The sequence below is a fragment of the Xenopus tropicalis genome, chromosome 7 (assembly GCF_000004195.4).
Source record: "Xenopus tropicalis strain Nigerian chromosome 7, UCB_Xtro_10.0, whole genome shotgun sequence".
In the NCBI taxonomy this organism is placed as follows: domain Eukaryota; kingdom Metazoa; phylum Chordata; class Amphibia; order Anura; family Pipidae; genus Xenopus; species Xenopus tropicalis.
In genome coordinates this window covers 128,291,235-128,316,434 of record NC_030683.2, presented here as the reverse complement: position 1 = coordinate 128,316,434, position 25,200 = coordinate 128,291,235, and the positions used below count along the sequence as shown (strand labels likewise).

The 25,200-nt window shown below is 35.1% G+C and overlaps 1 protein-coding gene across 1 annotated transcript in view; it reads left to right on the top strand.

The window, feature by feature from the left end:
• LOC116412020 overlaps positions 1–25,200 on the top strand; it is a 388,305-nt gene that overhangs the window by 147,922 nt on the left and 215,183 nt on the right. Inside the window, exons 137-163 of the mRNA XM_031905216.1 lie at positions 1,870–1,923; positions 2,036–2,059; positions 3,679–3,732; positions 4,596–4,625; positions 4,757–4,810; positions 6,751–6,780; positions 7,408–7,461; positions 7,679–7,702; positions 8,220–8,270; positions 9,854–9,883; positions 10,180–10,230; positions 11,090–11,119; positions 12,548–12,601; positions 12,729–12,752; positions 13,070–13,123; positions 14,331–14,360; positions 15,303–15,356; positions 16,395–16,424; positions 16,959–17,012; positions 18,418–18,441; positions 18,548–18,601; positions 19,647–19,676; positions 21,503–21,556; positions 22,211–22,240; positions 22,949–22,999; positions 24,439–24,462; positions 24,706–24,756. Of these exons, the coding sequence (XP_031761076.1) occupies positions 1,870–1,923; positions 2,036–2,059; positions 3,679–3,732; positions 4,596–4,625; positions 4,757–4,810; positions 6,751–6,780; positions 7,408–7,461; positions 7,679–7,702; positions 8,220–8,270; positions 9,854–9,883; positions 10,180–10,230; positions 11,090–11,119; positions 12,548–12,601; positions 12,729–12,752; positions 13,070–13,123; positions 14,331–14,360; positions 15,303–15,356; positions 16,395–16,424; positions 16,959–17,012; positions 18,418–18,441; positions 18,548–18,601; positions 19,647–19,676; positions 21,503–21,556; positions 22,211–22,240; positions 22,949–22,999; positions 24,439–24,462; positions 24,706–24,756 (1,104 nt within the window). The remainder of the gene's footprint in view (positions 1–1,869; positions 1,924–2,035; positions 2,060–3,678; positions 3,733–4,595; positions 4,626–4,756; positions 4,811–6,750; positions 6,781–7,407; positions 7,462–7,678; positions 7,703–8,219; positions 8,271–9,853; positions 9,884–10,179; positions 10,231–11,089; positions 11,120–12,547; positions 12,602–12,728; positions 12,753–13,069; positions 13,124–14,330; positions 14,361–15,302; positions 15,357–16,394; positions 16,425–16,958; positions 17,013–18,417; positions 18,442–18,547; positions 18,602–19,646; positions 19,677–21,502; positions 21,557–22,210; positions 22,241–22,948; positions 23,000–24,438; positions 24,463–24,705; positions 24,757–25,200) is intronic.

Here is a 25,200-nt window from a genome sequence, read left to right as displayed (position 1 = left end):
ATTGAGAAGTCAACCTGACTGATCCTGAACATCATCTGTGTTTATGTTGTATTTGTATTAAAGGGGTTGTTCATCTTTAAATTAACTGTTAGTATGATGTAGACATTGATATTCTGAGACAATTCGCAATTGGTCTTCATTTTTATTATTTTTAAGTTATTTAGTTTGGAAATTCAGCAGTTATCTGGTTGCCAGGGTCTTGTTTACCTTAGCAACCAGATAGTGGTGTGAATGGGAGACTGGGATTTGAATAGAGGGACTAAATAGAAAGATAAGGTATAAAAATTAACAGTAAAAATAAAATTATAAAATTGTAGTTTCAAAGAGCAATAGTTTTTAGACTTAAGGGGGTCAGTGACCCCCATGTAACAGAAATATGCAGACGAAGAAGGCAAATAATTCAGAAATTATTTTTTTTAAAAAAGTAAAGACCACTTGCAAAGTTGCTAGGAATAATACATTATATAACATACTAAAAGTTATCTTAAAAGTGAACCTCCCCTTTAATACATGTAGTAGACCCAACCATATTTTAGGGCTGAATAAAATTATTATTCATTATTATTATTATAGTCATTAGGCAAAGTCATTGCAGACTATAATCTCGAACTGTCCATTAATCAGTGAGATCATAGTAGATTAATATGTCCAAGTTGCTATAAAGATAATGCTGGGTGGATGATTGATTGATTGATTGATTGGATGATGAAGATGAAGATGAAGAAGATGAAGAAGATGATGATGATTGATGGATGGATGATGATGATGATGATGATGATGATGATGATGATGATGATGGATGATGATGAAAATGATTGATAATGGATGAATGATGATTGATGGATGGATGGATGATGATGATGATGATGATGGATGATGATGAAAATGATTGATAATGGATGAATGATGATTGATGGATGGATGGATGGATGATGATGATGATGATGATGGATGATGATGAAAATGATTGATAATGGATGAATGATGATTGATGGATGGATGGATGATGATGATGATGATGATGGATGATGATGAAAATGATTGATAATGGATGAATGATGATTGATGGATGGATGATGATGATGATGATGATGATGGATGATGATGAAAATGATTGATAATGGATGAATGATGATTGATGGATGGATGGATGATGATGATGATGGATGATGATGAAAATGATTGATAATGGATGAATGATGATGAATGATGAGGAATGATGGATGGATGGATGGATGGAGATGATGATGACTGAGGGATGATGATGATGATGATGAAGATGATTGATGGATGATGATGATAATGATGATTGATGGATGATGGATGATGATGATGATAATGATGATGATGGATGATGATGAAAATGATTGATAATGGATGAATGATGATGAATGATGGATGGATGGATGGAGATGGAGATATGGAGATGGAGATGGAGGTGATGGATGATTGATGATGATAATGGATGATGGATTGTGATTGATGATGGTAATGGATTATTAATGATGATGATGATGATGGATAATGGATGTTGTTTAATGATGATAATGGATGGTGATTGATGATGATGATGATGATGATGATGATGGATGGTGATTGATGATGATAATGATGATTGATGATGATAATGGATGATTGATGATGATTCATGATTATTATTAACAATAATACATTAAAATATATAGGAATATATTACTGTTAATTGTCTGAGAGAACTTCCAGGCATGGAAAAAAGCCTACATAGTATGTCTTTAGATGCCAAGTGTTCCTCATGTCATTTATTTACATAGTGAATATGGTTTTAAGGGTGCATTTTTACTTCTGATATACCAGTTGAGCTTAAATTCATTGATATTCCATTGGGTTTAGGAGACTGGATCGTAGAAACAGACCAGCCAACTGCACCTGTTCCATATGAAGAAGGTAAGCCAAGGAACTCTCTCACTAGGATGTTTTTTATATTTACAGTTCATTGTTTATACTGATTTCACTGTTAACATCTTTTCTTAACTTTTCCTTTATTTTAATATTTTAGAACCTGGAGCTCCATCTCCCACAGGTAACTCACATATTTCGCTGTTGGTGTTTAGACCTTTTGGCCCTTACCCATGGCCTTAGTTATCTGCAACTACTCATGTGCCAGTGACCCATTCTTTCTGTGCTGTCAATATGAAAAGAACAGTTGTGTGGTAACTGCACATTATGGGGGAATAAATAGATTTAATGCAGTTATAGGAGCAGTATACAACTATTTACTGAAAAGCTTAACATCGTTTTTATCTATTGCTTTAATAATGCAAATTCTATGTTTTTGTTAGTTCTAAAAGCTACTTTATGTTTGGCCCTTGTAGATAATTTGTTTTCTAGTGTACAGATACTCCAATTGCATAAGTGACAAAACAGTCACAACAAAGGGTGAAGGGAAGGGGCTGTATTCTGGCAATCTAATTATCTACCTCAAAAAGACACAAAGTAGTTTCAGTTTCCCTGTTCAGCTAAAAACTTTAAAAAACATAGATTTGTTGTGATTAAAACAATAGGCAAAAATGTATATTCAGCACAAGCCCTATTCATTGGTTAACAAAAGGTATACTGCCCCTTTAAAGAAACTGCTTGACCCACTTCACCAAATTGTATCATGTGGGTGGAGCTATTCATCTTTGTAACTCCTTTGCTGAACTCATTGTAATGTGGAATTCATCTATGGTTCTATGGCACCATGGGGCATGTTTAAGATGAAGATGAATATCTCCGGTGATGTTGCCCATAGCAACCAATCAGCAATAAGATTTAAACAGTCAACCTACAAGTTAGAAATCAAAGCAAAGACCTAATTGGTTGCTACAGGCCACATCACCGGCGATATTTATCTCCATTCTTAGTAAAAACACCCCAATATCTGTTTTGCCCAAAAAGCATCAATTTACACTCTAGCTATGGCTGGGCTCCATACAAAATTTGCCCTGTAGAATAGAGTGTAGAATGAAGAAGTGGTTCAATGTATGGGTTTTGGTTGGGAAAATGGAATATATAATGCAGCTACACTCTCGTTTCCTAAATAAAGGTCTTCATACACGGGCCAATTCTAGCTGCCGATATCAGTCCCTTAGACCGATTCTGTATGGGCACTACTGACGAGCCTGCCTGACTGATATCTAGCCTGAAATTGGGCAGATCTCGGTCGGGCAGGTTAGAAAATCTAGTCGTATTGGGGACCGTATCGGCTCGTTGATGCGGTCCCCGGACCGACTTTTCCTATATCCGCCGTTATAATTAAATCGTTTGGCCCTGGGGGATTCTCCCGATATCGGTGACCCTTAGGTGGGGATATCGGGAGAAGATCCGCTCGCTTGGCGACATCACCAAGCGAGCAGATCGGACCTTTAGTCTCCCCTACTTTAAAGCTGAGGACAATAATGTGCTGATTTACACCAGGGCCCCATATGCTGTGTTGTAAATACCCCGAATGCTGAATAATCCCATACTGTTACTATGGCAGTAATTGCTGCAAGGTGCATAAAGGGTCTTTGCTCTTCCCTTTGCCTGAGATATTAATGGATACGATATCCTATTGTAGGTATTTTATTGTTACTACAATTCAGCTCTCCCTAATATAAAATGTTATAGTGTTTGTTTATTTGTTAAGCCAGTAAATACAATATTATTGTTTTTGTTTAGGAGACTGGATCATTGAATTTACCCATGACGGACAACCATCTACATTCAAAGCGAGTGAGTACAGTATATTCTTTATTTTATTTTACAATAAAGGCATGAAATGAAACGTTCTTTGGATGCAGAGTAGGTCTGAAGAAGTTGAAATCTGACCAAGTTATAAGATAATATATTTTGCACAGTCTATAGCAGTGATCCCCAACCATTGGCTCAGGGGTAACATGTTGCTCCCCAACCCCTTGGATGTTGCTCCCAGTAGCAGTCCCAGTAGGTGCTTATTTTTGAATTCCTGACAAGTGTTGGTTGTATAAAACCCAGTGTAATTGCCATACAGAGTCTTCTATAGGCTACCAATCCCCATAGAGGCTATCAAATAGCCAATTATAGCTCTTACTTGCACCCCTTATTTGGGCCCTTATCAACTCTGAAAGTAACTAGTGCAACAATATTAAGGAGAGGTGTGGCCAAATTAATTCCACAAGTCTACAGCATGTTAAACAAGGATTAGCCCTTTTGTTAAATAATTCCTTTTTATAAGATTTCAAAGCTAAAGTCGATTTTTCCCAAATATGTCCCCGGGTATAATGTTCAGTGGGCAGGCACATTATCCCCCAGGAAATATTTGGGAAAAACATCAGTGAATTCAAATTTCAATTTTCCACGCTGGAACTAATGGCTCGAGTGCAGAAAATAAATGGTTAAATGGTTAAATCTAGACCCCCCCCCCCCAGGAAAAGTTTTACCAAGAAGTAACTATCCTTACTGCTCAAAAAAAAATGACTACGGATTAATAAATTGTGTAAATGATTGTCTATAACTGAAATTAAAAATGAATTCATTTCGGGAAACTTATTTTTATTATAAACATTTTTAAACTTATACTGAACTATCGTTATTACAATATTCGTATTTTTTTGCAGAACCCATCGGTCCAATTCCAGGGAAAAAAGGTAATTTCCTTATTAACCACTAAATAAATACTGTTATATATTAAATTTCCTTAGCACTATGTTGGGAATTTGTGGCATAGGTTTTGCTACAACTAATTACTAAATAAATGTATATATTTTATTGTTTTAAGGTTATTGGGTTGTAAGAGTGACTCTGCCAACTGGAACAGTGGATTATGAAGGGAGTAAGTACACATTTTTTAAAGAGTATTGTATTTTTGTGCATTGTTTTTCAACTTTACATGATAACTTTGGACATTTACAGATATATACAGAGTAAGGAATGAACAAATACCATGGGGCACATTTACTAAATTCATTTTTTTCTGGCTTTAAAAGTCGTATAAACTCAACATGGTATAAATTCGAATTAAACTCGATCATCGTTGTATTTATAAAATGTCACAATAATGCTTGAATCGTTCAATTGAAAATCCTGAATTTTTTTTAATTCAAAGCATTGTCAAAAGTCGAAAAAGTCGACGTTGGTTTCCATGAATCCTCTTTATCTTTCCCAAACAGGAAGTGCTCCAGCAGCCATTTTAGGAGCTTTAATGCTCAACGGACGTTGGTTTCCATGAATCCTCTTTATCTTTCCCAAACAGGAAGTGCTCCAGCAGCCATTTTAGGAGCTTTAATGCTCAACGGACGTTGGTTTCCATGAATCCTCTTTATCTTTCCCAAACAGGAAGTGCTCCAGCAGCCATTTTAGGAGCTTTAATGCTCATTCTTGGAAAACAATAATGTGTTTAGGTTACACTTGAAACTGGATGAAACTGAAAACAATGATGGGAGTAACTTCTCCTTGAAAGGTGTGAAATAGAAAACAATGAGGGGATTAAGTTCTCCGTGAAGCTGGGTGAAACGGAAAACAATGAGGGGATTAAGTTCCCCTTGAAGATGGGTGAAATAGAAAACAATGAGGGGATTACATTCTTCTTGAAGCTGGGTGGAAATGAAAACAATGAGGGGATTAACTTCTCCTTGAAAGGTGTGAAATAGAAAACAATGAGGGGATTAAGTTCTCCTTGAAAGGTGTGAAATAGAAAACATTGAGGGGATTAACTTCTCCTTGAAACTGGGTGAAACTGAAAACAATGAAGGGATTAATTTCTCCTTGAAAGGTGTGAAATAGAAAACAATAAGGGGATTAAGTTCTCCTTGAAGCTGGGTGGAACTGAAAACAATGAGGGGATTAACTTCTCCTTGAAAGGTGTGAAATAGAAAACAATGAGGGGATTAAGTTCTCCTTGAAGCTGGGTGAAACGGAAAACAATGAGGGGATTAAGTTCCCCTTGAAAGGTGTGAAATAGAAAACAATGAGGGGATTAACTTCTCCTTGAAGATGGGTGAAACTGAAAACAATGAGGGGATAAACTTGTTCTTGAAAATGTGTCAAGGACAGGCTACTATTCTAAGCCTCCATAGGAATCAATGGTACGCAACAGATCAAACCTGTCAAATTTCTTTTTTACAAAACAAAGTTGACTAAACATTAATAAATCATGAATTATGGGAGTTATTTAAAAAAAAATATTTTTTTTTTCGGGAAAAAATACGAAAAAACCCATTCATCCATCTCGAAATTATCTAGAAGTAAGAAAAAATAGGAATTTATCTCAAAATTGCTTAGTAAATGTGCCCCTAAGGGAGGTGTTTATTATTTTAATTAGCAGGCAGTAACTTGTATGGTCTGAAATAAAAATATAATGAATAGAATACAACTAACAGACCAAAAATATGATTTGGTTTTTGCCAGGTAGTTAAATATTTACAAGAAAAGTTGGTGTTGGTGGATGGAGCACGTCATAAAAATAATAAATGCTTTATTTCATATCTCCATAAAAAAGTTAAATGTTTACATATTCTGTCTGCTTGGGCATCATAAAACTGTGCAGTTTGGATCATAATGCAAGTGTTTTATTTGTCTGACAATTTCCCTAAATCCCTAAATTTTCCTAAATATATTAAATTTTTTAAGTGTTATTTAATGTTACGTTAGGGTTAAAATGATAGGGATGATGATAAATCAAGGGTTTTAAGAGCATATGGGTATAAAATGAGAAAAAGATGTATAAATAAGTACCATGGATCTATTATTTCTTCTCTTCATTGTTTTCCCCAGTACCAAGAGCTCCAATTCCTGGTACCGATGGTGAGTAAGACATTAAACTAAACATTCACTTGCAGAACCCTACATTCTACCCTTGGGGTTAATACAGGAAAAACTCAAGACCCTAACAAATACGGTTTGGAAGAGAGAAGAAAAAGAATCAATATGAAAGAAACATTCAAATATATCAAAAGAAATAAAGTTCAGGAGGGAATAAAGTTCTAATTATAGGATACGTGTTTCAGTCGTTTGATTACAATTTACTAATCCACGAAGGGATCGTAAGTGTCCGAATGCGTTTTTTTCACAATGATCGGTATTTTGCGATTTTTTTCCGTCGCTGTCGTGACTTTTTCGTAAAACGGCGCGACTTTTTCGTAGCCGTTGCAAATTGTCACAACTTTTTCGTAACCATCGCTAAAAAATCGGAAAGGTTTGCCCTCCATTTACTAGCGCTGAATACGGAAAAGTCGCGACAATTTGCGCAAGTCATAATGGCTCTGAAAAAGTCGTGGCAATTCACGAAAAAAAACGCAAAAAATCTGAAAAAGCCGCAAAATGTTAGTTTCCAATCCAATTTTTTCCCATTCGGGATTCGGATTTGTGGATTAGTAAATCAGCCCCTATAAGTAATTTGTAAAAAATATATCTATATGTATTTATGTGTAGGTGACTGGATCATTGAAACAGGGAAGACGACTGTTCCTGTACCATATGAAGGAGGTAAGTAATCGGCATGTACTTTTAATCAAATATCTTCATTTTCAAATTAGCAATTTAACCAACAATTTTGGTAACAAATAAGGGTGATTTGGGGCATTTTGATATCACACTGAATGAGAACTGGACAAAATGGGCAAAATACAACCCGTGAACCTAAAACTTTAATGGACATTACAATTGTAACCATTTTTTTCCCACTTTTTTTGTATTTTTCTAGAGCCTGGAGTTACAATTCCTACAGGTAAATTGCAAATTCAAAAGATAATTCGACAAGATGGCCCCTCTTTATATTGTTTCAGATATAACATTTGAAATGATGGTTCATGCTGAAAAGAGTTGTATCAGACTAGAAATCACATCATTTTATACATCGTTTTATTTTTCAAAAAACATTTGTGATTGATGAGAAAATGCCTTTTGGCAAAATGCCTTTTGGAAAATTCATTTTGGCAAAAACATATTCCTGTATAGAAGTGACTTTTTGTTTGAATATATTTCATTCAAATTCTTTATAAATATTATATTTAATATATATTTATATACCCTACAGTATATAAATATATATACTGTAGGGTCAACTCATTTTTCCATTTATGAATAGAATAATGTTGAGACAAATAACATTGAGACAAAATATACAGAAAAAATAAAGAAAATCTGTGTAATGTTTACTAGTACTTTATATTATATAATAAGCCTGCCAATTATCATAAAAAATTAATACATTAATAAAAACATATTTCTTTTTTCATGTTTAGACTGGATCATACAGCTAGCCAGTCCAGGACAACCAACAAAATTTAAAGCGAGTAAGTATACAGTGTAGTAAAGGAAGACGTTCACATTGTTTGGGCCAGTTATATCTTAAAGAATAAGTAGACCTTTTTTTTTTCTTATATCAGTAAAATTACTATAAACAGCCTCCAGAATTACCTACCTTTGTCCCAGCATTCTGTCTGACCTGGCTCCTAAGTTAGAAGTTGAATTCTCCTGCTCATTTCCTTTGCTTCCTTGTGCAGAGTGAAGCTCCGCCCCCACTTCCTGTTCAGTTCCCTCATCAAAAAAAAAAAAAAAAACCCTGCTCATGCACAGACTGGGTCCTGCTGCCTCCAGGCATGCGCAGAAGGCTCTCCACTTTGACTACAGTAGTCAAAGTGATGAGGCAACTGAACAGGAAGTGGGGGCGGGGCTTCACTCTGCAAAAGGAAGCAAAGAAAACAAGCAGGAGAATTTAACTTCTAACTTGGGAGCCAGGTCAGACAGTAATTCTGGAGGCTGTTTAGAGTAATTTTACTGATAGAAAAAAAGGTTTACTTACTCTTTAAGACTAGTGATGGGCAAAATAATTCAGCAGCCATGGATTTATGGCGAATTTCCATGTTTCGCCATTTGCGGATTCTTTCACAAAAGGGGCAACAAAATTGGCATCAGAAAAATTTGCTTCACAACAAAAAATTGTTGCCCACATGAGCGATGTAGTGATGAGTGAATCTGTTTCGAATCTGTTCCGTTTCGCTTCGCCAAAAAATTCTTGAATCTTTCAAAAGATCCGCGAAACGGCAAAAAAAATTGTCGCCCGCGGCTATTATTTTGTCACATGGCTATTCTTGTGTCACCCGCGGCTATTATTTTGTCGCGCGGCTATTCTATTGATGCCCGTGACAATTTTTGGACGTGCCGCAAATTTTTCCACAGTGAATTTTTCGCGAAATAATCCGCCAATGGCGAAACTCAGAAATTCGCTGCGAATCCATGGCAAAACATTTCGCCCATCACTAGTCACGTGTAGTGATGAGCGAATCTGTCCTGTGCGGTCGTGTCAAAAAAGAGATGCAGGAAACGCGTCTTTTTTGTTGTCCACGTCTATTTTTTGACACGACCGCACCCAATTTTGTTGTGACTCCGCCCTTTTTTGACGCGACCAATGTGGCACACAGCAAAAAAAATTTCAGTGCAGCCAATTTTTTCCACTGCGAATTTTCACAGAGGTTTTGAGAAACAATTCGCCAATGGCAAAATGCAGAAATTCCCTTGTGAATCCATGCCTGGCGACAAAATTCGCTCATCACTAGTCACATTCGTAAAAAATGACGTGCGTCAAAAAATGACTATTAGTTTTTGATGTGGTGACAATTTCTTTTTTGCCACGCAACATTTTTACAGTTTCCTGCAATTTTTCAGCAAAACGAAATGGTACAGTTTCGCTCATCAATACTTAAGACATTTGGCAGAGAACAGAGGGTTAAAATTACAACTCCATCCGGTTTTATTATCATTAAGCAACATTCAAAAATATTTACTGGAAGTCAGATGTCCTACCATAATGATATAGCTCATTATTCCTTTGCTGATAATATAATACAATAATATAATACAATCACTTGTTTTGCAGCTCCTATTGCTCCAATTCCTGGAAGGAAAGGTAATTTACAAATAACGTTTTTTCATCGTAATTTGAAGCTCACTATAAAATCACAGATAATGTCAGAATTAAAAACATTTCCTCATTAGTTTGAATCTACATTCAACTCAATGAGGAAAACAACTCCGAATTCAATTCCTGATTGCCCTATAGACTTCATTGGAATGTTTACATTCTAAACCATAGGATATGTTTTTCTCTTTGAATTGAATCTGTACCATAATGTGAAATAGTGATAGAAAATCGTTATAGTAAGTATTTACGTTATAGTAACGAGATGCCTTTGTCTTTGATAGTTTGGGTTTGTCACGTGAAGCTGCCAACAGAAACACTGGAATTTGAAGGGAGTGAGTATTGATATTTAATTATAATTTGACTTATAAGTTAGAGAGGGGTAAGTACTCAGTGATTATCATTGCATTGGTATAGCTACATACAGTATATCATAATACAGAGATTTCAAACTATTATAGTTGTAGAGCAGGGATCCCCAACCAGTGGCTTTGGGCAACATGTCCCCCAACCCCTTGGATGTGGCTCCCAGTGGGTTCAAAGTAGGTGCTTATTTTTGAATTTCTGGCTCGGAGGCAAGTGTTGATTCCAGTGAAAGCCAGTGTAAAGCCAAACAGAGCCTTCTATAGGCTACCAGTCCACATAGGGGCTACCAAATAGCCAATTATAGCTCTTATTTGCACCACCAGGAACTTTTTTAATGCTTATGTTGATTCCATAAAACCCAGTGTAAAGCCAAACAGAGCCTTCTATAGGCTACAAGGCCACACAGAGACTACCATAAAGCCAATTATAGCTCTTATTTGCACCACCAGGAACTTTTTTAATGCTTATTTTGCTCCCCAACACCCAGTGTAAAGGCAAACAGAGCCTTCTATAGGCTACCAGGCCACATAGAGACTACCATAAAGCCAATTATAGCTCTTATTTGCACCACCAGGAACTTTTTTAATGCTTGTGTTGTTCCCCAACACTTTTTTCAATTAAATGGGGATCCCTGTTGTAGAGGACACCCACTATTATATTCCATTACACTTTAAACCATTTTAGGCCCACATTTTGGGTAATCTGGGCATGTCTAGCCTTCCAACCCCTTCAACATTACTTATATTTCAATACAAAACTGCAACATTATTTTTATATTGATTCAATTCTATCATTCACATTGGTGTATTTGTTCTATTTTTGTTACAGAGCCTATAGCTCCTTTGCCAGAAACAGATGGTATGTATGGAATTTGATTTTTGAAATGTGAAATGTTTTTGTCTCTACTGCAGAGAAACACAAAAGGTTTTTGAAACCCACAGAAAAGGGGAGATTTCTAAATATTCGAGATTGGAAAATTTTCTCGATCACATTTATTTTTGCCATCATTCTGGGTTTTTTATGTGACTGATTTTTTAGTTATTGAGTTAGTGATGAGCGATTTTTTTTCTCCACGCATGAATTCATTGCAAAATTCTGCATTTCACCATAATTCGTTTTTTTTGGTGAATCAGGGCAAAATTTTGCCGTAAAAAAATTCGCCGAGTGAGGAAAAAGTTGCAACCATGTCAAATAAGTTGCTGTTGCATCAAAACTAGGGAACCCCCGAACCCACCCAGTAGGATTCGACTGAATTCTAATTAGCATATGCTGATTAGGATTGTAAGGGGTTAAAAAATGTCACCCTTTCAAAATTCTAATTAGCATATTCTAATTTATGCTAATTAGGATTCGGCCAGGACTGCAGATTCGGCCAAAACTGAATCCTTAAAAACAGCCGGGATTCGCCCAAATCCTGAATCGAATTGGGGATTAGGTGCATCCCTAATCAAACAGGTTATTTTTAGTGAGGAGCGAATTTTGTTTCTAGGCGTAGATTCACAGCAAATTTGCACATTTTGCCAATGGCAAATTGTTTTGCACAACTTCCAAGAAAATTCACTGCAAAAAAATTCAAAAAGTCAAAATAGGCACAGTCGCATCAAAATGGGCACAGTCACGTCAAGAAAAGTTGTAGGTGGCAAAAAAATGCATGGCAAACATACAGGGGTATTTCCAGAATTTTTCGCTGTTTCTCAAAATTTTCTGTCGTTTCGCGAATTTTCATTGAAGCGAAATGCGACAGATTCGCTCATCACTATTTACATTTGGCAAAAAAAAGTTGCTCAGTAGCTGCATTTTGAAATTTTTCAGCAGTTTTGTGAATTTTTCAGCTAAGCTAAATTGAACAGATTCGCTCATCACTAATAGAGATGAGCAAATTTTTTCAGCAAGCATGGATTCGCAGCGAATTTCTGCATTTTGCCATTGGAAAATTGTTTTGTGAATTTTCTGTGACAATCCGGCGCAGAAAAATTCTCTGCACGTAAAAAAAAATTTGGCGCGTGTCAAATTGCCCACGGTTGCGTCAAAAAAGGGCGGGTTGCAACAAAAAGGGCGGGGCGGGTCAAAACTGGGTGTGGCCATGTCAAAAAAGCACAGGCAACAAAAAAAATGCTGGCAAAAAAAAGACGAGGGTGGAAAAAAAATCGTTTTGTGAATTTTTCACCGTTTCGCTTCACCATAAAATTCGAGAAACGGCGAAAAGTTTGCAAAACAAAAAACACAACTGCAGAAAAAATTGCACAATAGATGCAGGAAATGTAATGCATGTTGTGGTTTCTTTAGGAGAATGGTTGACTGAAACTGAACAGCCAACTGCGCCGGTGCCGTATGAACCAAGTAAGTATCTACTGCATACCCAGCTTGTGGATTGGCCAATGGGACATTGCTACATCACTGCTGCCTTTACACTATATTCACATTATTATATATTTCATAATCTGTCTCTAAAATTTTATTTTTTTAGAACCTGGAGAACCAGTCCCTAAAGGTAATAGAGTCATGAAAAATTGTTATTCTTTTTGTTGCAATGGTTACACCTATGGGTCATATATTAACCTGTAAATTCACTTAATGACCAATAGCTCTCGTTATCAGACTGGAAGTCGCAACATAATTGAATTATTTGCATTTATTATTATTAGTTACAGTTTATTTTTAGAATGGTTTGTATTTAGAACATTTAGCACATGGGAAAGAATATGGTTATTACTAATCCTTATTATTGACTACACATTTATAAAATAAGAATCTTAAGTAATGAGATCTATAGAGAGAAAGTAACATTTACTTCACTTTTGTTCCTAGGAGAATGGATCGTAGAAAAAGCACGTCCCAATCAACCAACCAAATATAAAGGAAGTAAGTATAGAAAGTATTTACAGATGAAACCAAATGCTGAGGAATAAAATGTAGTTGAAAAAGAAATATCACAGTTCCTTTAGGTACAAGTATGGGATCCCTTATACGGAAACCCGTTATCCAGAAAGCTCTGAATTATGGAAAGCCTGTCTCCCATAGACTCCATTTTAATCAAATAATTCAGATTTTTAAATTTGGTTTCCTTATTCTCTGTAATAATAAAACAGTACCTGTACTTGATCCCAACTAAGATATAATTACCCCTTATTGGGGCAGAACAGCCCTATTGGGTTTATTTCATGGTTAAATGATTCCCTTTTCTCTGTAATAATAAAACAGTACCTGTACTTGATCCCAACTAAGATATAATTACCCCTTATTGGGGCAGAACAGCCCTATTGGGTTTATTTCATGGTTAAATGATTCCCTTTTCTCTGTAATAATAAAACAGTACCTGTACTTGATCCCAACTAAGATATAATTACCCCTTATTGGGGCAGAACAGCCCTATTGGGTTTATTTCATGGTTAAATGATTCCCTTTTCTCTGTAATAATAAAACAGTACCTGTACTTGATCCCAACTAAGATATAATTACCCCTTATTGGGGGCAGAACAGTCCTATTGGGTTTATTTAATGGTTAAATGATCCACTTTCTCTGTAATAATAAAACAGTATCTGTACTTGATCCCAACTAAGATATAATTACCCCTTATTGGGGGCAGAACAGCCCTATTGGGTTTATTTCATGGTTAAATGATTCCCTTTTCTCTGTAATAATAAAACAGTACCTGTACTTGATCCCAACTAAGATATAATTACCCCTTATTGGGGGCAGAACAGCCCTATTGGGTTTATTTAATGGTTAAATGATTCCCTTTTCTCTGTAATAATAAAACAGTACCTGTACTTGATCCCAACTAAGATATAATTACCCCTTATTGGAGCAGAACAGCCCTATTGGGTTTAATTACTGTTTAAGTGATTTTTTAGTAGACTTAAGGTATGGAGATCTAAATTACAGAAAGACCCCTTATCCGGAATACCCTTGGTCCCGAGCATTCTGGATAATGGGTCCTATACCTGTAACTATCATTGTTTTATTTTTGGTCACTGCTTTGCCACCTTGTAAGATAAATCAACTACAACTTTTCAATTCTTTGCCAAATTTTTTAACATTACATTCTTCCTATGTGTTACTTTCTAGAGCCTGTAGCTCCAATTTTTGGACGAAAAGGTAAAACTACTTTACATTAATAAGAGTTAATATAACTAAAATAATAATGCAAAATACATAAGTGAGCATTGATATTTAGCTTTATTTAAGTATGGTCTAACTTTTTGAATAAAAAAAGACAAAGGTATGGCAATGCAATTTCTTATAGCAGCCCATTTATTCTCTGTACTAGTAAGATAATATGTTGTACTTGTTGGTAACTAAGCTCTATCTTGATGACAAAACAATCCAACTGAATTTTTGAAAGAGATCTGAGGTTGAAATGTTGAAATGTTAGGAGCCCCCCCAGTGATTCTAACTGCTTCCCTGATGGCCCGGGCCAGTAGTCCTGTTAACAGAAAACTTTTTAGGTATTTCTGTAGACATTTATCCATCTTCTTATATATTTTTTTTTCTTTGGGCCGGGGCAGATGCAGTAGAGTGAAAAATCTAGCTTTTTGAATCTACTAACAGGAGCACTGTCCCGGGGTATCAAATAAACAATAACTCGGGATGCACCTAACCTACTTTTTTTGGGTTCGGCCGAACCCCCCCCAACCCAACCTAATGGATTCTGCCGAATCCCGAACCGAATCATAATTAGCATATGCGAGGATTGGGAAGGGTTAAAAATTGCTGCATGTGTGGTGAAAAATCCCCCCTAAAATTTAACCCTTTACATATTCGAATTAGCATATGCTAATTTATGCTCATTAGGATTCGGTTTGGCCGAAACCGAATCCATCAAAAAAAGGTTGGATTTGGGCCGAATCCGGGATTCGGTGCATCCCTAGCAATAACATTTCAGCACCCCCTAGTGATTTTAACTTTTGTTCTTCTTTAAATGCTTTCAATCATGGTGGAGATCCAATTTTTTGAAAAAAAATATATATCATAGTTTTATTGTTATTGAAACATGCATTCAAATTTAAACAACTGTTTTTGTTATTTTTAACTTTGTAGGCATTTGGATTATAAAAGTGACACAGCCAACAGGGATTGAGTTATATGAAGGAAGTAAGTATGTTATATATACAGTTTCACATAACATATCTGAGTAAACTTGCCACATAATGGACCAGATTCAATTCCAAGAGAATAACTTGGGTTTATCAAATCAAACTCAGTAGAATTCTATATGGAATTAGGGACTGAAGTTGGGGTTCATTTTTTTCTCACCAAAGTGAATCTGGCCCAATAAGTGTTTTTTCTGAACAGAAATTTCCAACTAAATTATTTCTAAAATTACAAAATTTTGTAAGTATCTCAGTTTTTCCAGTGTTGGTGATTCGTAACTATATCCATTTCCTGTCATTGACTATACTGGAGGGGGGTGTGTTGGGATATGGTTGATGAAATACTTGCTCTACATTATCTATAACTGTAGATTTTACTTGGAGGCCATTTTACTGTTAATGTTAGGAGGATTGTTACATTAAAGCTTGGCTGCCATGTTTATATTTATCTGCATGCCTAAATTCATTGTTACCTAATTTAATTCAAGATATAGGGGCCTATTTGCTCCGAATACAACTAATTCATATTTTTTAGTACTGTGTGTATTTTCTGCAAATTTTTCGTACCTTTGCGAGACTTTTTCGTACATTGTGACAAAGAAAGGTTTTTCCAGGGTCGGAATGGGGGGTGAAGGGCCCACCAGGGCTCCCCCGAGTGTGTAAATTTGACGCGTCAGGGCAGGAGCGGTCAGGAGGGGGAGCGCCGGCAAGGGTCGGATCTGGGCCGCTGAGGCCCACCAGGATTTTTCCCAGTGTCCCAGCGGCCCAGTCCGACCCTGGGTTTTTCCACTGTTTACAATTGTTCGGATATGAAAATTTCGTGACTTTTAGATCGCCAATACGATATTATCGTGACTAATATGATTTTTTCGTAAGCATTTTTGTGATATTTGCAATCATCAAAAATGATCATATCCAATCCAAATTGTACCCATTTCGGGATTCAAACTCGTACTTGATGAATCAGCCCCATACTGTGTGTATAGAGTAAAATTATTAAATGTTAAAGTATTAAGTGTGATTCATTTTTTTTCCCCAGAACCTTTGTCTAGAATTCCAGGACCTGAAGGTAAATTGATCCAAATAAATATACAATTGTTAATACAATGTCCCATCAATGAGCCAATCCAAGCACATTTCTTTTACTGCTGGATACCCTATAGCTTCTGGAACTAATAGTGGATCTCATACGGTAGATCTTATTCGCCTGGTCATGGCTGACACTTCAACTGATATACAAACATCGAAGGGCCCAATTATTTTAAGTTAAATAAAATATAAAAAAAGTTTAGATTCTCTTTAGCTCCTCCTCCTCCTAATTTGCATATGCAAATTATTTGGTTTTGTAATCAACCAAATCTTTTTCAAAGGATTCAAGGTTCGGCCGGATCCTAAAATAGTGGATTTGGCGCATCCCTAGAATAAATAATTCCACAAATCCTTTCTAAAAAGAGAGATTAGTAAAGTGGTATCAATTATGTATATTTACACCCAACTCTATTGATTTTGAAAGTACTAACAATGTTAATTCAGTGCCAGTTGTATATTTTGGCAGATATCATTTTAATCAAAGCCAGATTAATTTATTTCTTGTTCTGTATAGGTGAATGGATAATAGAAACTGAGCAGCCAACTATGCCAGTTCCATATGAAGAGAGTAAGTATTTTAGTACATTATATACATATGATAAATATTATTAAGAATTGTAACACAATACAGAAAAGCCACATTGAAACATTATAAAAATGTATATTTTTGTTCTTTTTGGTTGTTGATTCAACAAAGTTACATGTAGCAAAAATAAAATAAAAATTATCCTTACAATCTCAAATTACAGAAAGTAGTTTACATTTTTTTGTAGTCTGGATGGGAACTAATGAAACAAATACTAAATTGAAAGATTTTGGGGCATATTTATCAAAATGTGAGTTTAGAGCTTAATATAAAAAAAAAACTCACCCACGTTCTATTCATTCCTATGGGATTTTTAGCAGTGCATTTATCAATGGGTGAAAGTTAGAACTCACCATTTGATAAATATGCTTCTAAAAATCCCATAGGAATAAATAGAAGGTGGGTGAGGTTTTTTTTTGTATTAAGCTCTAAACTCATATTTTGATAAATCTGCCCCCATTATGTATTTTACCCATGAATCCAAAACGGTTTAAAATACAGCCTTTGGAAATACACAGACCATTTATGTATGGGTATTTAAAAGTTATCAAGAATTTTGTTTTAAAAAAAAATGAATTCATTTTTTAGGCAGATTGTTATGCTTCCTCACTGGTAAATTGGGGCTAACGAGTCTTGGAGGCAGATTTACCAAATTCAAATTTTAGAATTAAAAAAATTGGGACTTTTTTTAAAATTGAAAAATATGTGAAAACTTGTAAATCTTGATTGATTGATTCATGAAGAAAATTGTTGACTTTATACAGTATACAGAAACTTTTTGCTACTAGTGATGAGGGAATCTGTTCCTTTTTGTCAAAAAAATTTTGAATCTTTGAAAAGATTTGCAAAACAGCGAAAATTTTTTAATGCATTTCATTTTTTTATGTGCCCCAATTTTTTTGATGTGGGGCGATGATTTCTTGATGCATGGTGAATTTTTCTGCAGCAAATTTTGTCTCCAGTTTAAAAAAAATAAATAAAAAATCCACCAATGGCAATATGTGGAAATTTGTCCCGATTTCTTGATGCATGGTGAATTTTTCTGATGCAAATTTTGTCTCCAGTTTCAAAAAAAAAAAAATCCGCCAATGGAAAAATGTGGAAATTTGCCGCGAATCCATATCTGGCGATTATTTTGCCCATCGCTATTTACTATTGATTCTTAATATTCATGTTTTTGAATTGTTTGCACATCATAAATATGCACATTTGAGTTGAGAAATTTGAACTGAAAAATAGCCACAATAAACTTGAATTGTGATAAAATAAAAATGTTGATAAATCTGCCCCCCAGTGTAGGAAGAGTTTTAACAATTTCAGCATGTTTTTTTGTATTTTATGTATTGATTATGTACATAGTTACACACTGTTTCATTCTATTTTCCAGAACCTGGAGTCACAACACCTTCAGGTAAACAATACATTCATCTGATAAGTTTGAAAGAAATAAAATGGTAGCAAATAATGATTATGAATCACTGACAAATTACATTTATATTATTTACATTTTTATATAGAAGATTGGATCTTAGAGGAAACACATGATGATAAACCAACTAAATATAAAGGCAGTAAGTATCTAAAATTCATCTTTTTGTATATGTAGGGTTCGCATTTTTGCTGATAAAAAAGAGTAATTCAAGAGGCACTTTTTTGTCCTGAGCATAAGTAGGTGGGATCCCCCAGTTTTTCTTGTCTTGTAGGTATAACAACTTGGGTTAGGCCTTAGCCGCCAAAAACAGTGGGAACAAGGAAACTAGGGATGCACCGAATCCCAGATTCGGTTTGGGATTCAGGCCAAATCCAGCCTTTTTTTGATGGATTTGGTTTCGGCTAAATCCACGGTCCCGGCAGAACCAAATCTGAATCCTAATTAGCATAAATTAGCATGTGCTAATTAGCATTCGGAAAGGGTTAAATTTTAGTGGGGGGAAAAATTTCCACGTGTGGCAACTTTTAACCCTTCCCGATCCATAATTTGCATATGCTAATTAGGATTCAGATTCGGTTTGGGATTTGGCAGAATCTGTCAGGGTGGGTTCAGGGGTTTGGCCGAACCCAAAAAAGTGGGTTCAGTGCATCCCTTAAGGAGTGTACAGGATTCAACAATCATAAGGGACATATTTTTTAAAAAGTGGCATTAAAAATTATAATACACCCTAAATGGGTTATCATGGCCTTAATGGGAACCTATCACCTCACAAAACACCTTCACTGGAGCTTCAGGCTGACGCACACTAAGAGAGGTACTACAAGATTTTTGCTGAGTGCTACAGTCCACCCATCATACTACAAGAGACAATTAAAGGACCTACATGTGCAAACTAAGCTATTGCTATGCACAGGAAGGAGCTAGGACTGGCATTGGCTCCAGCAAAAGTATGGCTGCCCTATCAGGAGACTGGATTGCATCAGAATGTAGTTCTACTGGGGAAATCTTTTTCAGGGTGAATTTGCGCCAATTTATTAATTCTTGTCCGTAAGACCGTAAACATGAATAAAACGTTGGTTGTTTAGCCACCATAGTCTATTCTCTTTCTAATGTATATATGATATATATTACCGACTATATTTTTTTCTTTATTGCTGTTTAATTCTGCATTACTTTTTTCACAGGACCTCTCGCTCCTATTTATGGGAAAAAAGGTAATTGATAGATTTAGGCAACTATCGATATCTAGAGACTGGGTGGAGGAGCTGAGCTCAGATTATGTCAGATATTTAGAAAGTCAATTTTTGTCCAAGTATTTAATATTAATCTAAATTATATTTGCAATAAGTGTGCCAGAACAAAAAAAGTTTTTTGTAAAAAAGGGGCTAATTTTCCAATTTTAACATTCATTTTTTCCATAGTTTTTGTGCTAATTCAAATTAGGGATTTCAAAACTCAAATGTTTATTATGGGTAAAAAACTTAAATGTAAAACTTTGACATCTAAAAGCTTACGATTTTATATATTAGTAAGGAGTAGTTGCCCTAGGTAAAACATTTTTTTTATTTAAATTGAAAAAAGTTTTAAATTTTTAAACTTTTTGAGTGTTTGTAGACCAATTGAAAAGATAAATGTATCAGATTTGTATTCTACTTAAGTTTTTTTTCATGGTTTTGAGGTTTTGAGTTTTTTTAGATTCAACATTTTTATAAATACACAAAAATTTGAGTTTGGTAAACAAATATAAAAAAAACTCTACAACTGACAAATTCGATTTTTTTTATTAACAATTTTCATGACAAATTTGAATTTTGATTAATACGCCTCTCTATGTTACAGTTAAATTTTGCAAGTAGAGAAAGTAAAGTCCAAATTTTCACTCTTGTTTCATAAAATCTAGTCTTACTAAAACATTAAAATTGCTTTTATTCCCTTATCAATGTGTATAAGTGGATACATGGGAATAAAAGTTATAGCCAAGTACAAAAAACAGCTTTCATTTACATTATGCATAACTCAACATTAAGGGGATGATTTTTTAAAGATCAAATTCAAATTTTAACTGCAATTTCTCTTGTGCTAAAACTCATGAATTCAAATTATTGTTTCTAAAACCAAACTGTTTAACATTTATTAAGTACAAAAATTTTTTTTTATAACATTTTCAATTCAAATTTTCAAAAAAATGTTTGAGTTAGTAGACCCATTAAAAATGATAAGTAGAATACAAATTGAATTGAAACATTTTATTCATAATAAATAAGCAAACATTCAAGTTTGTTACAATTTTAAATTTATTTGCACTGAAAAAAACTCTAAGGGGTACATTCATGAAACCACAATATTTTTTTGAAAAAAAAAATTATTTTTTTTCTAATTTATAGAACTTTGCATTATGTCCATTATATTTTCATTAAAATTCCATGACTTTTTCATGGTTTTCATTAACTTCATGAAAAAGTCATATTTTTCATAAAAACTACAAACATTTCGGAATTCATTCAAGCTTTGGTATCGTGACTATCTTTTGGCTGGGTTGGGTCTGTAGAGTGCCATTGAGTCATATGGGAGGCTTCCAAAATCATACATTGAAGGTTACAAAGCTAGAAAGCTTTTTGCGCCGTTTACGATTGTTCGGATCCGAAAATTTTGTGACTTTCCGAAACCAACCACAATATTTTTGTACGACCAAGACAATTATTTTTGTAACATTTTTGAATATCAGAAATTATCGTGGTTACTCTGAATTTTTTACAATTGTGATTTTAAACACCCAAAAATCGTGGTTTAATGAATTGGCCCCTAAAATTCACAAATTTGAATCTCAATAAAAATGCCGGGGTGGTCAATGTCAAAGCTTTGCTTTGTGGTGGAACACTGATAATAAGGGGCAGATTTATAAGTGTGAAATTAGAGCTCAGCACTGAAAATCTCACCCACTTTATATTCATTCCTACAGGTTAGACATAGACAGTGCAGTATATTATTTCACATTTTTTTCTATACTAATTTAATATAAATCTGTTGTGTGTGTTCACAGGATTGTGGTTGATTAGAGTGACTTTGCCAACAGGAACAATTGAATTTGAAGGAAGTAAGTACAATATATGCACAAAACATAAAAAAACAAAGAGAATTTACAGACTATTGAACTTCACTCTGATGATGTTGCTTAACTGGCCAGAACTAGTGAGTGAATTTCCGTATTTCGCAATTTTGCCGTCGCGTGACAAACGCACTTTGCAGATTTTTCGCCATTTCGTGAATTTTATTGTCGTTTCACAAATTTTTTGCCCAACCAAAATGGGACAGATTCGCTCATCACTAGCCAGAACTAATCATTAATGGGACTTGAATTTAACTTCCAAAAAGTCTTCCAAAATGCAAAAGGTTACATCCCTGGTAATCAGATTACTCACTTATAGTTTATTATTAAAGAAAACAATATTACTTCCTTTAACCAGTACACAAAAACAGATAAGCACCTATGGCAACTGAGAAATCAACTAATATAGTGTAGTATGATCAATCACTCAAATGTGTATTTCTCCTTTAAACCCTAAGGCAATAAATAGATACAAATATTCATGAAGGCATCAATGTTCAGTTCAGTAACCTCCAGGTTATTGGACTAAGGATTGGTGGGAATAAGGCAATTTTGGTCATAACCACACTTTTAATAGATATCTATGCATGACTTACCGTATATTTCAGAGATGTAAATTCAACTTTTTATTTCTATTTTCAGAACCTGTGTCTCCTCTTCCAGGGACAGATGGTAAATTAAAAATGCTACTTTTGATTCTGGTTTATATCTACATTTTTTCTGTATATAGTGTGCCAGATCCAACAAGTAAAATGCTCAGTCTATATGCCCAGTAGACCTTATTGGAATAGGTTATTCTGTGTATGGGGTCTTAACATACATTATATATTACATATATGTTCATTCAACTTTAGGGCAGTCTTGTTTGCTATTGATTTAGGTTTATTGTTTAAATAAGTCCATTTACAAAGAACAGACACATAATTAAGGCACACGTTAGTATTCAGAACTAATTACTAATCCAATTAAAATCTAATTACAAAAATGTAATTCAATCCTGGCATGTATTCTTTATTGCAGACAGATTATTAAAAGCATTAGCTACAAAGCCTTTGAATTTTCAATTTTTCCAATGATTGGATTTCCAATGATCCATTGATTTCCATGACCATTGCATCACTGAGGACATTTGTTCCCTGGTTAAAATGTTCATGTAATAATAGTCTTTTCTAATAATATTTCTATGTCATTTGATCATTCACACATATACATTACAATCAAGCCTATTGTTATTCAGTAGTCATTTACTACCAGTTCCATACAAAATTTGTTGGAATTTCTTTTAGCTATTAGAATATCTTGTATGTGCTAAGTTGCTAAGATAATGACATACTAGTAATTGACAAAATGATATGCTTATTTTTTATTCTTGTGTTTTAGACTGGATTATAGAAACAGATCAGCCAACTTTACCAGTGCCATATGAAAGGGGTAAGTTTTCTATTGAATGTGCACTATTAAGTAGGGATGCACCAAACCTACTTTTTTGGGCTAGGTCGACCCCCCCCCCCCCGATGGATTGTGCCGAATCCCGAACCAAATCCTAATTAGCATGTGCTAATTAGGATTGGAAAGGGTTAAAAATTGGCGCCTGTAGCAAAAAAAATTCTTCCTACCATTTAACCCAGGGATCCCCAACCTTGATTACTCGTGAGCCACAGTCAAATGTAAAAAGACTTGGAGAGCAACACAAGCACCATAAAAGTTCATGGAGGTGTCAAATAAGGGCTGTGATTGGCTATTAGGGGCCTCTATGCACCCTATCAGCTTACAGGGGGCTTTATTTGGTAGGAAATCTTGTTTTTATTCAACCAAAACTTGCCCCCAAGTCAGGAATTCAAAAATAACTCCCTGGTTTGGGGGCACTGAGAGCAACACCCAAGGGGTTGGGGAGCAACATGTTACCCCTGAGCCACTGGTTGGGGATCACTGATTCAACCCATCCGAATATGAATTAGCATATGCTAATTTATGCTAATTAGGATTCAGATTTGGTTCAGCCAGGACCGTGGATTCGACTGAAACCGAATCCTTAAAAAAAAGGGCTAGATTTGGCCCAAATCCCAAACCGAATCCGGGATTCGGTGCATCCCTACTATTAAGTCAGCAGCCTGTCGGACTATTTATGGGACAAACTGTCAGTCTTTATGATTTATATCTGGTCTAGGCTATTCAATATATCAAGTAGGCTTGCTGGAAATTCCTATGAAGTAAGGACCACATTGAGCTCTTGAGTAGCGATGAGCAAATTTCGCCAGGCATGGATTCGCAGCGAATTTCCACATATCGCCATTGGCGAATTGTTTTGCGAAATTTCCATGAAAATTTGCAGTGGAAAAATTTTGTCACATGTAAAAAATTGTTGTCGCGCATCAAATTGGGTTTGGTCGCATCAAAAAGGATGCGGCTGCGGCAAAATTTGGGCGCGGCGTGGCAAAAAATGTGCGGGCGACAAAAAAAAAAGACGTGGGCGACAAAAAATTGCGTGACAAATGCGTTTTGCAAATTTTATTTCGAAGCGAAACAGGACAGATTCGCTCATCACTACTCTTGAGGCATCTACGCTGCCATTTGGGTTGCCCTCTAGAAAGATTGGAACAATACAAATGTGGCCATACCATGTATGGCCTATATTATGCTAGCCAAACATTTGGCCACCCTATACCTCCAATTGGGCAAAAAAATAATTAGCAACACAGGCAATTTAAAGCAGAAAAAAAAGGATTAATAATTGATAATAATCACTTACCTATATATGGGCTATCAGAAAACTGCACCGACCTGGGTTACATTTCAGCGACTATAATAGAATGAACAAAAGGTTTAATTAAAGATTGGGAACTAACTGCTTCTTTTATATATATTTCTAGAACCAGGCGTTCAAATTTACACAGGTAAGTAAAAAAAACACATTTCACAATTGAAAATAAATAATGTAAATATTAATAATTTCTTTATTGGTACCATACTGTATACTATATTGTAGTATAGGTGCACTATTTTTTTTAACTATTTAATGATATTGCTGTATATAAACACAGAGAAAAGGCTCTTGTACTTTTGTTATGGAAATGCAAATGCAAGAAGACAAATTTATTTTTGCTTAATTTAATTATGATTATTTACTTCCATTTTAGACTGGATAATAGAAATAGCACAACCGGGTAAACCAACCAAATTTAAAGGAAGTGAGTATATATCTGATTTTATTATATAAAGATAAAACAAAGAAATGTGTAACAGGCAGAGACAAAGGGGCACATTTACTTACCCACGAACGTTCCGACGGCGTCCGAATGCGTTTTTTTCGTAATGATCGGTATTTTGCGCTTTTCCGCAAAATTTTCCCGACTTTTTCGTAGCCATTCCTAATGTTTCGCAAAATGTCGCAACTTTTTCGTAGCGTTACAATTTGCGCGAATTGTCGCAACTTTTTCGCAGCTTTCGCGCCGAGTACGAAAGTTTCAGATTCATTCAAGCTTCAGTATGGTGACTTTTCTTGGGCCAGGTTGGAGCTACAGAGTGTCATTGAGTCCTATGGGAGGCATCAATACGGAAAAATTTCGACTTTTCACGCGTCGTAACACTTATGAAAAAGTTGCGACTTTTCGCGCAAGTCGTAATGGTTATGA